At 38.5% G+C, this 13,719-nt stretch overlaps 1 protein-coding gene across 1 annotated transcript; it reads left to right on the top strand.

Moving 5' to 3' along the window:
- The first annotated feature begins 5,113 nt into the window (after positions 1 to 5,113).
- Positions 5,114 to 11,924, top strand: LOC136692221 (pancreatic secretory granule membrane major glycoprotein GP2). Its single transcript, XM_066665432.1, has 9 exons — positions 5,114 to 5,246; positions 7,021 to 7,080; positions 7,250 to 7,273; positions 8,025 to 8,135; positions 8,312 to 8,496; positions 9,345 to 9,502; positions 9,615 to 9,857; positions 11,073 to 11,235; positions 11,394 to 11,924. The coding sequence occupies exons 2-9, from the start codon at positions 7,035 to 7,037 to the stop codon at positions 11,487 to 11,489; spliced, it is 1,026 nt and encodes a 341-aa protein (XP_066521529.1). The 5' UTR covers positions 5,114 to 5,246; positions 7,021 to 7,034; the 3' UTR covers positions 11,490 to 11,924.
- Positions 11,925 to 13,719: the final 1,795 nt, after the last annotated feature.

The following is a 13,719-nucleotide window of genomic DNA, read 5'->3' as shown; positions in this document are numbered from 1 at the left end:
GACTGTTCTCACCATGCTTATTCTGTAGGACTGTACTGGTATTACCTTCCATACATAAATCAGACGTGTTCTCCCCGTGTCCGCGTGGGTTTCCTCCGGGTGCTCCGGTTTCCTCCCACAGTCCAAAAACACACGTTGAAGGTGGATTGGCGACTCGAAAGTGTCCGTAGGTGTGAGTGTGTGAGTGAATGTGTCTGTGTTGCCCTGTGAAGGACTGGCGTCCCCTCCAGGGTGTATTCCCGCCTTGCGCCCAATGATTCCAGGTAGGCTCTGGACCCCCCGCGACCCTAAATTGGATAAGCGATCCAATTAATAATGGATGGATGGACATAAATCAGACAACTTATCATCAGAAAGAAAAGATTCAGTCAAATTTACATTTACAGTACACAACTGGACCCAATGCAGTGGTTCCCTAACATACCCCATTTCCAAACCTTGACAGACTACAAATGAACCACAAAAGGTTTGGGCAGAAAATGGCAGGACATCAGCCAAGATAAAAGATTGTGCAGCACCAGTATCTCTTAGGACACGAATAGTCTTAAAGACAATGTCTCCCTGCAAGCTAACCCTGCCTTTTAAAATAAAAGGCTGGTAACATGGATCTATCATGGATTTGTCAACAAGGGGTCCTTCCTTTAGCTGTCCTGAAGACAAAGACCTAGCCAGTGCAACAGTTTTTGACTGATTATAATTATTACCCTGCTGATTTCGTCTTTCCTGTTTCTTTCTCAAAGCCAAACAATTAACAGCAACATGTCCTGGTTTGTGGCAATAATAGCATTCCTTGACATGACTGTGCAGAGATGACCAACCCTGAGAAGACTGTTTTGATTGACTTTCTGGCATCTGAACTTCTCTAACAGTTTTAAAAGATTGCTTATGGGTCAACACATATTCATCTGCTAAAACTGCAGCTTGTGATGCAGTGGTAACAGTATGTTCACTGAGGTACATCACGACACAATCTGGTACACAATTTTTAAATCCTTCCAAAAGGATCAGCTCCCTTAATGATTCAAAATCATGGACTTTACTCACAGCACACCACTTATCAAACATTGTTCCTTTTTCCCGCTCAAATTCCACATGTGTCTGGGTGGAGATTTTCTTATAATTTCTAAAGTTTTGCCGGTAAGCCTCAGGGACACATTCATATGCATGCAATACGGCTGTTTTTATAACATCATACTGTGAACTGTCAATAAGAGATAGAGCGGAACAAACCTCTTGAGCTTTCCCCTGTAACTTACATTGCAACAATAAAGCCCAGACATCTTTTGGCCAAAAATAGTAAAATAAGTGTCCACTTTAGTCTCTCTAAATGAAGGCACTAAAGAAATGTTCTTGGCTAGATCAAATGGAGGGGTGTGAGACTCAAACACAGCAGACATAGTCTGAGTCCCAGCCTGCGGCAGTGTGTCCAATAACGGAGCAGTGTGTGGAAGAGAATCTGGTTGTTGGGATGTCTGAACTGAGACAAACTCCTTTGTTCTCAGTTCCAGTTCACGCAACTTAATTTCCCTCTCACATTCTAACTCCATTTTACGCACAGCCAGTTTAAAATCATACTCAGACCTGCGAGGTTCAGCCTTCTCTTTTGCTTCTAATTGGAGACGTGCTAAACGTACTTTCACACGACTGTCCACTGTGCTCAGGGAAGTGTGAGAAGAGGTGGGAGAGAATGGCTCATAGCGAGTCAGAGTAGCTCTTATCTCAGACTCAGCAACTGTTGTCCTAGCCGGCGTGTGTAATTCCCCAAAAACACCCGGCTCCTGTCCCTCCACCTCCTCCTCATGATGCCCAGTCTCCTCAGTGTCCTGGACAGTTGACGTATCCTCCTCAGGAAGCAAGGCTGGCTCAGCAGTGGTGTCTGCCTCTGGGCCTGAACACAACACACCTAGCTTCACTAAATGATCTACAACTTGTATACGGATATCAGATTTTAACAAAGCCCTCGATATAGACAGATTGAAGTGGGCAGCAACTTTAATCAAGTCATCCTTTTTGCAACACATCCAAACTCGGCCTTGCTACAAAATCGTCCAAGTTAAATCTAGAAATAGCCATACTACCTATACTCCTAAACTACAACACAGTACCCCACAGCGGAACACAACACTCTGGCAAACCTACTAAACAAAGACAACAATGACCAGATACTATATACAAAGTCACAAAGCAATCCTGGATAACTGAATATCTCGGACGAGCCCCCAAATATGTTATGCTCCTCAAGGTGAAATAACTAGGGATAATGAGGAGGCAACACTTATATTGTAACCTGTGTATGGCGAGCACAAGGACAAACACAGCAGCAATAAATGAGTATAAAGAAAACACCAGTTTACTTAGTTACGGGAAGATAGAAGTATGATTCAAATACATATAGATAGAAGTAAAAGACAAAACAAGATAATAGCATTGGATATATGTGAACAGCTTATATTGTTAAACACAGTTGTGGAAAACAGCAAATGTGGACATTGGATGGTGCCAAAGAAAAGAAAATAACAAAACAAGTAATCTACCTGGCCCAAAACTAAACCTAACATAAATACACAGGTGGCACCCACCCCTTACCTATAGAACCTAAACATTATATATATATATATATATATATATCCCCAGAGCTTGCCTGTCCACTCTTCACATGGCTGGAGCATACAGAGAGAGAGAGAGAGAGAGAGAGAGAGAGAGAGAGAGAGAGAGAGAGAGTGAGTGAGAGTGGTGGGGAGCACACAGAAAAAACATCACAGGAAAAAAACACATATGAAAACACAGTTCCTATTAATCACAACCGGCATACAAAGTCTCGATCAAACTATAATGCTCCTCCACACTGAGCTCCTTTCCAATTGGCCTTTTTATGTTCCAAGACCTGCCTCCTCATACACAGCAGTCACTCCGGATTAGTGTAGTGCAGATTATGGCACCTCCTCATTAGTACACCCAGCACCTATAGTGAAGGATGGTAGCAGAGAGAGACAAAGAAAAAAAAAAACATACGTGCTATACCTGCACGTAACGCTTTATGTTTTAAATGATTAAAAAAAATTGTAATTTATACACTGTAAAAAATTTACTTATAACAATTACCTGGAAAAAAATCCTATTAACAATTTGTAATTTGTATACAAACCGGATTCCAAAAAAGTTGGGACACTAAACAAATTGTGAATAAAAACTGAATGCAATGATGTGGAGATGGCAAATGTCAATATTTTATTCGTAATAGAACATAGATGACAGATCAAATGTTTAATCTGAGTAAATGTAACATTTTAAAGGAAAAATATGTTGATTCAAAATTTCACAGTGTCAACAAATCCCAAAAAAGTTGGGACAAGTAGCAATAAGTGGCTGGAAAAAGGAAATGGAGCATATAACGAACAGCTGGAAGACCATTAACACTAATTAGGTCAATTGACAACATGGTTGGGTATAAAAAGAGCTTCTCAGAGTGTCAGTGTCTCTTTGAAGCCAAGATGGTAAGAGGATCATCAATTCCACCATTGTTGCGCAGAAAGATAGTGCAGCAATACCAGAATGGTGTTACCCAGTGTAAAATAGCAAAGACTTTTAAGTTATCATCATCAACCGTGCATAACATCATCAAAAGATTCAGAGAATCTGGAACAATTGCTGTACGTAAGGGTCAATTCCATAAAACTCTACTGGATGCTCGTGATCTCCGGGCCCTTAAATGTCACTGCACCTCAAACAGGAATGCCACTGTCAAGGAAATAACAGAATGGGCTCAGGAATACTTCCAGAAAGCATTGTCAGTGAACACAATCCACCGCGCCATCCGTCGTTGCCAGCTGAAACTCTACAGTGCAAAGAGGAAGCCATTTCTAAGCAAGCTCCACAAGCTCAGACGTTTGCACTGGGCCAGGGGTCTTTTAAAATGGAGTGTGGCAAAATGGTAGACTGTTCTGTGGTCAGATGAGTCACGATTTGAAGTTCTTTATGGAACATTGGGGCGCCATGTCATCCGGACCAGAGAGGACAAGGATAACCCAAGTTGTTATCAACGCTCCGTTCAGAAGCCTGCATCACTGATGGTATGGGATTGCATGAGTGCTTGTGGCATGGGCAGCTTGCATGTCTGGAAAGGCACCATTAATGCAGAGAACTATGTTCAGGTTCTAGAACAACATATGCTCCCATCTAGACGTATCTCTTTCAGGGAAGACCCTGCATTTTTCAACAAGATGATACCAGACCACATTCTGCAGCAATCACAACATCATGGCTACGTAGGAGAAGGATCCGGGTACTGAAATGGCCAGCCTGCAGTCCAGATCTTTCACCTATAGAGAACATTTGGCGCATCATAAAGAGGAAGTTGCAACAAAGAAGGCCCAAGACGATTGAACAGTTAGAGGCCTGTATTAGACACGAATGGGAGAGCATTCCTATTTCTAAACTTGAGAAACTGGTCTCCTCTGTCCCCAGACCTATGTTGAGTGTTGTAAGAAGAAGGGGGGATGCCACACAGTGGTAAAAAATGGCCTTGTGCCAACTTTTTATGGGATTTGTTGACATCATGAAATTTTGAAACAACATATTTTTCCCTTAAAATGATGCATTCTCTCAGTTTAAACTTTTGATCTGTGATTTGTGTTCTATTCTGAATAAAATATTAAATGTTGGCACCTCCATATCATTGCATTCAGTTTTTATTCACAATTTGTTTAGTGTCCCAACTTTTTTGGAATCTGGTTTGTACAAACAACTTATTAAGCATAATGAAACAAAGTGACAAATCACTTTTACCATAGAATTAATACGAGTGACATGAATTAAGTATGTCCGTCATTTGCCATGCTGCCCCCCCCACACACACCTTTGGGAATCAATGATGCAAGCAGTAAGTGGCTGAAACATAATTATGTAAGCCAGAGCATTTATAAACACATGCAATCACATGTAGCTACAGTTGGTGACAGTTCAACAATGATTTTACTTAATATTAAATTAATGTTAATATGTAGATCCTCTGTGTGCTAAATTCTGAGAAATTCATAGGAGAAAAACACGTTGTACCTCATACTGATTACGTATGACAAAAATGTTGAGCAGTAATCTCCACATGACTTTTATCAAAAGAGAAAGCGTTTCCTCTCCGTGGCACAGCTGGCTGAACTTGTTTGATAGCTACATATTTGAAATGTGTTTTGCTTTAGAGTTTACCAAGAAGCCTATAATACTCATCGGGTGTTGAGAGCTAATGCCTGGTAAGACTTTATTTTACTTAAATAATAGTTTGTCATTCAAAAACATGGGAATATCTATACCTTCTTTTCACCTGTTCAAAACATTACTTCTCAGATCTGAAAGTAGCAATCTGTATGCAACTCTTTGCTAAACTTGCTAACTCTTGTAAAGTACTGCCAAAAAATAAATATATAAACAAATAAAAATCATTAATGGTAACTTTACAAGAGATCTAGCTATATAAATATATAATATTTTATTTTACTTATTTTTTTTTCTGAAATTTGAATGGAAGTTAATTGAATGTTCATAACGTTATTTCGGAGTAATAATAATAATGTAATAACATTAATAATAATAGTAATAATAATGTAATAATAGTAGTAACGTTATTTACTATTTTATGTATCTGGATACATGTATCATGTTTTTTAAAAATGCAGATATCCAATTTAACCATGAAAAAAGTTCAATATTGACAATTTTCCCACTAGCAAGGAACAAAACCCTGTCTTTTTCTTGTTTTATCTTGGAGATATCCATACATATGGAATGTATAATAATAACAATAACAGCAATTATTAATAATGATAATCATAATTGTTATTATAATTGTTATTATTGTGTATATTAATTTAATATATTTATTAATTTCATGTTATTACTGTTTGTAAATAGAATGAAAGCAGTTACATTCAAATTTACATCAGTTTCTATGTATTTTTAAAGTAAAATATTGTCCAAAAACATGTGTTGTGTTTTGTAGATTGTTTACTGTAACTCTTGAATCTTAAACTAAGAATTCAACAACAGAAAATGTATATTTTTTTACTGTTTAGCCATTATATCTGAATTGTATTCAGGTTTATGTTCAGTTTTAGGAATGTTGCTGATGGAAGATAATGTCTTTCTTGTTCCTTGTTATGAGAAATCTCATAACAGTCTATATCTGTAATTAGCGTTTTTAAAAATCAGAATACAACAGAATCACCAATTGTCTGTGTATAATATGTCTATTATTTACATTGTTACTGATGTATTTCATCAGATCTATACACTTTTTTTCAGTAAATTATGTTTCAAATGTTAGTCTATTAAATATATTGGCAAAAAATTAAATATTAAATGTGCTAGATCAATTGCATATTTAATGTTTCATCTAACAGACATGTTTAATTCCCTAAAATTTAACTATGTAAAATTTACAGAACCATATACAGTACTGTGCAAAAATTTTGGGCCTGGAGATTGAGACTGAAAAAGCTATTTATCTGAGCAGTATTTGTTTATTTACTAAAAACAAACAAACAAACAACAAAATAACAGCCAACATTAGAATAAACCCAATAACATTATTCCAGAGTGATACTCTGTGTGTGAACATTAAACATTAACATTCTTAACTTTTTTATAGCATATGAATTTTTAATAAATTCATCCAGTAAACAAATTCTAATAAATTCATATTGAGCAAGAAATTCTAATACATTTTTCTATAAGAAATAATAAAATGTATAAAAATTATATATTTATTTAATAAAAAAGTTAATAAAATTAATATTGCATTTAATTACACCGCGACCCTGAAATGGAGAAGCGGAAAAGAAAATGTATGTATGTATGCATTTAATTATTTTAAATTAATATGTGGTTAGAAAGCATACATTAATCCTCTGTAAAAATTGTGTTTTCTTACAATTCCATGCTGGCCATTCATTTTTATTCAAATGGAATAACATGGTCAGGGCAGTGTTAATATAACACAATTTTTTTTTATCCATTTCTGTGTTGTAGATTCTCTTTCCTGAATGGACTTTCCACTTAAGCTGTGTCTGGCCATTCTGCTTTTTATGAGTAAGACCATGCACTGATTATTACAGCATTAAGATTTTTTCAAATACACATGAATATATAAGCCTACATATTAATTCATAACCTTAACTGACTGCATGGTTTTGAATGGGGTTCGGTCATTTATGGTTGGTTCTTTGTTTTTCTCTCCTCTCCTCTTCGGTAAATTAAGGTGGAGTGGCCAAGGCACAGAACGGTAAATGAACCCTCCATTAAATTAAATGAAATTAAATTAAATCTTAAGACCCTTTAAAGACTTTCTCCTCAGTTTCTTTTAGACTTCTGTGTAACATTTAGATCACAAATTCGTAATGTTAGTAACAAAGGGGGCGGCACGGTGGCGCAGCAGGTTAGTGTCGCAGTCACACAGCTCCAGGGCCCTGGAGGTTGTGGGTTCTATTCCTGCTCCGGGTGACTGTCTGTGAGGAGTTGGTGTGTTCTCCCCGTGTCCGCGTGGGTTTCCTCCGGGTGCTCCGGTTTCCTCCCACAGTCCAAAAAACACACGTTGCAGGTGGATTGGTGACTCGTAGGTGTGAGTGTGTGAGTGAATGTGTGTGTGTCTGTGTTGCCCTGTGAAGGACTGGCGTCCCCTCCAGGGTGTATTCCCGCCTTGCGCCCAATGATTCCAGGTAGGCTCTGGACCCTAAATTGGATAAGCGGTTACAGATAATGGATGGATAGTAACAAAGGCAGCTGGGAACTAAAGTGTAAAGGGTGGGTTTACTCAGAGCCTCATTCTAGCTCGGACCGCCATTGAAGTCCGACACATGAATTCACCTTATTAGCTTATTGTAGGTGAAATATGAGAAGTGAGGATTTATTGTTTCCAGTTTATTGGTCTATCGACTGTTATTTACTCAAATAAGTGAACTGCATTTAAAAACGGTCAATTCCTAAGATGTGAGCAGACACTTGGTGATTCTTTGTTTGTCTTTTTATGTTTCCAGTTACCTGTGATGATTTATACTGTACTGAGCGTGAGGAGTGTACAGTGAGATCTGGATATTATGGCTGTTCTTGTTCAGAGGACAATCCGAGGTCCAACTCAACCACATTTGGTATATATATTTTTTATTATTATTAAAATGATAAAAAGCCCAAATTAAGAGTGACACTAACATATCAGAAGTTCCCAATTTTTTATGCAAATGACCTGCTCTGACAGACATGGATGTGTCAGCATTGTTAAACTGTATTAGTTGCTCTTTGTGTGTGTTGTATTTATTTTTCTCAGATGCCATCGAGACGTGTGCAGGCAGTTCTGCATCTCTGTCACTTTCCCGCTGTCAGCTCTTTGATGCCGGATTTCCTTCCGAGAACCTCCACCTGAATGATCCCAACTGCCAAGGGAGTATCCAGGACGGCAGATTGGTGTTTAATTTTGACAACTATAATCAGACCTGTGGCACAACTCTCACGGTATACAAACTTCAGATCCTCGCACATAATGCTGTATGCGTAATAATTTCACACAGCTCCAGGTACCTGGAAGTTGTGGGTTCGAGTCCCATTACGTGTGACTGTCTGTGAGGTGTATGGTGTGTTCTCAGTTGGTAGGTGGATTGGCGACTCAAAATTGTCCATAGGTGTGAGTGTATGTCACCCTGCAATGGACTGGCGCCTCAGTTTCTGAGTAGGCTCCGGACCCACCACCACCCTGAACTGGATAATTGCTTACAGACAATGAATGCATGAATGTATGTCTATGATTATTTTAACAACATATTAATCCAAATGAAAAAAATATCCCAGAAATATCAGAAAACGACCTTCATTAATTCACTCATTGTCTGTAAGTGCTTATCCAGTTCAGGGTCGCGGTGGGTCTGGAGCCTACTCGGAAACTGGGTGCAAGGCAGGAACACACCCTGGAGGGGGCTCCAGGCCTTCACAGGGCAACACACACTCACACATTCACTCACACCTACAGACACTTTTTAGTCACCAATCCACCTACCAATGTGTGTTTTTGGACCATGGGAGGAAACCAGAGGAAACCCACGTAGACACAGGAATGACACACCAAACTCCTCACAGACAATAACCCAACTGTATGACTGTGATACAAGCTGCTGTGCCATTGTGCCCAGAAAACCACCTGAAATGGTTAATTAGAGACTCACTCAGCCAACAAAAAAAAGCCAAGGCACTGGCCTTAACCTCCTGGAGTGAAACTGCCACACTGCTAAAAGATATTACTGGGTGTGGAATAGTTTGTACATCATCAGTGTGTACATTTTCTAACAAAAAACCCTCTCTGATTCTAGAGTAATGGTACACACTTCATCTACATGAACGCCGTTCAGACAAGTGTGGGTCAGTATTCTGTGATCAGTCGTGAGAGCTGGTTGACTATTAACTTCTCCTGTGTGTATCCACTCGTTAAGGACATCTCCATGCCCATGGCCCTGCAGGCCAACCCGAGGTAACAATATTTCCAGCAGCAGCAGACAGTCCTCTCATACGTTAAAAGGTCTTCAATATGTTCTTCAAGTGCAGCTGTTCCTCAACAGTTCTCTGACTGTTTTTGTCCACAGTGTGGTCAGTAGGGATCTGTCTACAGAGGGTACATACGAAATCCGTATGATCCCCTTTCCCAATGGTTCCTTCATCGAGCCATTCTCTGGCAATGTCACTCTGGATGTGAACCAGGAGGTTTTTATTGCTGTGGTGGTGGACGGAGTGGATGAACAGCAGATTGCTCTTGTCCTGGACAGGTGCTGGGCCACACCGGTCTATGACATAAACAGCACCTACAGCTGGAATCTAATCATTAATGGGTAAGGATCTTAAATGTATAGCACTTTGAATGTTGCTTCTTTTCTTTTCTGGGGAAGCCCTTGTTGATTCTTGCTCACCAGCTAGACCTTCTTATCACACAGTGCTGCTCAGCTCGGAGGCTGACAGTGCTGGCACAACCCATTTCTTTTGGGACCTATCTATGGCTGCGATTGATCCACCACAACACAGATTGTATTAGATTATTCCTCAACAATATTAAGTAAATATAAATTTGATGCTAATTGTTCTCAGCTCTGGCTTGGTTTTAATGTTTTCTGTTTTCCTTTGATGCTAGGGGCATTTTATTTAAAAATATTCAAACTGAATGCATGAACACATTACATTTTGGATCTGGAGCTTTTACAAATCCACATGCTGTGAAATAAAACAACCCAGTCGGTTTTTGTGGGCTGCCTATAACTTTAGAATTGTTCTCCTCCTCGTCTGAGTCTCGCCAATCACAGCTCTTCACCTGTGTTTATGTGAAAACACAATGATAAAGTTAAAGCATACAAAAGCATCCCAACAAGTGTAAGAAATGAGTATCGATTAAATATAATGAAAACTAGAAACAGAAGAAAGAGATCAAAGCAAAATCTGTTTTCTGGCATTTGGAGTAAACAGTGGCTTATTTACATTTAAAGGATCAGGCGTTGAAACTGGCCATACTTAACAAGTCTTTTTAAACAGGGGAGCAATCTGCTGTGGTTTGATCCTTGTGGTATATTGGCCAAAGCAATTCCCAGATGTTTCATTGAGACACACGCTGTCAGAAATTTTGTCACTGGTGGTACGTTTTGCTGTCTCTGTGGTGGTATCATCAAGGGTACATATTTATAGCTTTAAGTAGGGAACTGTACCTTATTTTCTTATAATTGTAGATTTTAAAGTTGTGTTGATTTCATATGCCCCATTTCATCTCCAGGACTTTTATGTCTTTTTATATGACACAGTTCTATAATGAAAGATTACAAACATGTATTTCTCCTTCTGGAGAAGAGAATGTAATGTACCTTTAAAGAACTAAACTGGACTTTTAAACACTGTTATACCTTTAATGGTACATTTACACAGTTTGTACCTTTAGTGATCAATATTGTACCTCTACCGTACCTTTTTTTCTGAGAGTGCAGTGGTAGAATGTGTTCCTTTAAGTCTGGACTTGTTCATGTGTCAATCACATAAACGCCTTAAATTATTCTTTCATGTTCTAGGTGTCCCAACCCTAACGATGGCACAGTGCGGGTGCTGCAGAACGGACTCACAACAGATAGCATGTTTTCCTTCAGGATGTTCACCTTCACCAGCCAGTCTGATAATATCTTCCTGCACTGCCAGGTTCACCTGTGCCTCCGGCAGAGTGGTGTTTGTGCTCAGGTAGCTTGGGGTCACATAGCCCACTGACTGATTTTGAATGATTTGTGCAATTATACGCATAGCAACATGAAAAGGTGTACCACAATCATTGAAAATGTAAAAAAACACTCTTCCTCTTTCCCCCTTGAACTAATCCTTATGTCTGCTTTCCTTTTCAGACATGCAGCAACTCTAACGTTCAAACAGCAACACCTAGACCTTCGGTTATCCACGACACAGCTGCCATTACCATGAGCTTCCAAGCGTTCTCTTAGAAACTCTAATTGTTACATAGGGCTCTATTAGAATTTCCTTTCTGTGTATTTCCATATTCTATGCATAAGTAAAGCATTCAAATTAATTTGTCTGATGGAAGGTTTTAGTAGAAACCTGCATTTTAATCACAGTTATGATCAGTGTCTTTCCAAATGCTGGACATCTGTTCTGTAATCTCCTGTTAATAAAACTGTCTTAAGCATTTTCTTTATTTTGCACATATTTGTATAGTACTATTGAATAAACTGGGCAATCATTTTCAACATTTTAAGCACTGATGCCTACAACAATCTGTTTTGCCGCCACCACCACCACCACAAACATTTTTGGCTGTTAACATTTGGCAACATTTGCTGTTCTGTTTAATTTGTTACATAACTTCAAATACAATATGGCTGCTACTTTTACAATAAACAATTTTTTCAACTATTTTTTTCCAGTGATCTGACTAACGACTAAAACAACACATTTGAGATAACAAGATGTCATCTGCTGAATTCAAAGTGTCTTACGTGGTGTTACTTACAGCACTTACTATCTGTGGGACATTGTGGGTACACCACCAGGAGATACAGGTCCCCAGAAACATCAGCAACTGAAACTGGTGATTACAAATGATTCGAAATATCAGTGAGAGATTACAGAAACAGCGACAGGAGATATCAGCCCTGAGCTGTATCACTGGGGTATTGTCGTCCCCAGAAACTTCAAAGTGTGAAAAAGATGACTAGAAACATCAGTGTCCCTAGAGACATCAACAGGTCTGTCCAGTGACGTTATCAGTGGTTCGAAATGGAGCAGTGGATTCATTTCCTTGTATGTTTCTTAGGAAGCATGTGCTGCCATCTTGAAATCATCACGTGAATTAGGGAGACCTGAGTAATGTGTGGAAATGGCAAAGAACTGGGGATTAAATGGCATAAAATGATACCTATAAACTGTTGATATTTAACATGAAACACAAAACCTCAACACACTTAGTAGAGAAAACTAACCAACAACTGTTACGTCAGTAGACGGTACCAATGCTGGCTAGGAATAGACTGTGATAGCAAGAGGAGTGTCTTATGCCCTGTGATTGGGTAAGATTGTTGATAAATAACATTTGCATGCAGAAGTTTGCCTATCCTCTTCAACTTGCTGTTTTATTTTATTCCTTTTAAGTAAATATAAATTAACACATAACACAAATTAACACAGACTACTAAATACCATACCTGTGATTCACACAGTCAGTCAAGTTCAAGTTAAGCCAAGGTATGAGCTCAGAAATGTTTCTTCTAAACACTGCAAACATACCTTATGTGACAGACAGGAATTTATCAGTCATCTTCCCGTAAGTAAAGGCTATGTTTTTTTTTTTTTTTGTTTGTTTTTTTTTGAGAAGCCCCACCCTGTTTCTTAAAATACCAGTCCCCTACACATAGCAGAAATGGTCAAATGTGTTACAAATGTAAACAAACTGACAATTCAACAAACTCTAAACAAACTGACAAGTCAGACCCCAATGATGACGCACATCTAATACTTCAGGAGTAACAAAGACATTGAATATGGTATAAATGAATTTAATTCCAAAGAGCTTTACAGCAAGCTCATGTAATATAGGTTCAGCCTTACATCTTTGTGGCCAAACATCTTTAATTAGTATTCATTTCTTGGTGCAGTGTTGGGATGATTTTGATTTGGATTCTTATTCACCAGCACCTTATTCCAATTCTGTCTTGTGACTTCTACACCATGTAGGGTGAAATGGACATTTTGCATGAAACAGTAATGAGCACTAAGGAAACTTTGTTCATTTTTAGGGGTAATAAGTCTTTTTTGTTTATTTGTAAGTCTTTTACTTATTTATTTATTTATACTTTACTTATTTTGCTTCCTTGTTCAGACAATAAAAATATTCCAGAATGGCAATGTATCCTCATATAATTCTGTTTGTGGAAGGCCAAAATGATAAAACTTTGACACACCTGGAGTGATGGGCAGAGAAGAAGAATCTAATGCCATCTGTGAATTCTGACTAATACATTTTGCCTCTTTGATTAGCTCTTGAATTTTAAAAATATCGGTCCATTTCTCACCTCTAGAAACAGTTTAACTGTCTTTTTTAAAATGTCAAAAGTGTGACCAGCACATTCTTCAATACTTTTCATTTTATGCTGAACAGGTCATTTGTCATATTTTACAGCTAGTCAACCAGAACCATCACTCGTCAAAGCCTCACCC

Source organism: Hoplias malabaricus, chromosome 3, assembly GCF_029633855.1.
Source record: "Hoplias malabaricus isolate fHopMal1 chromosome 3, fHopMal1.hap1, whole genome shotgun sequence".
Lineage (NCBI taxonomy): Eukaryota > Metazoa > Chordata > Actinopteri > Characiformes > Erythrinidae > Hoplias > Hoplias malabaricus.
The sequence above is the reverse complement of the archived record's forward strand: the minus strand, read 5'-3'. Positions and strand labels throughout refer to the sequence as shown.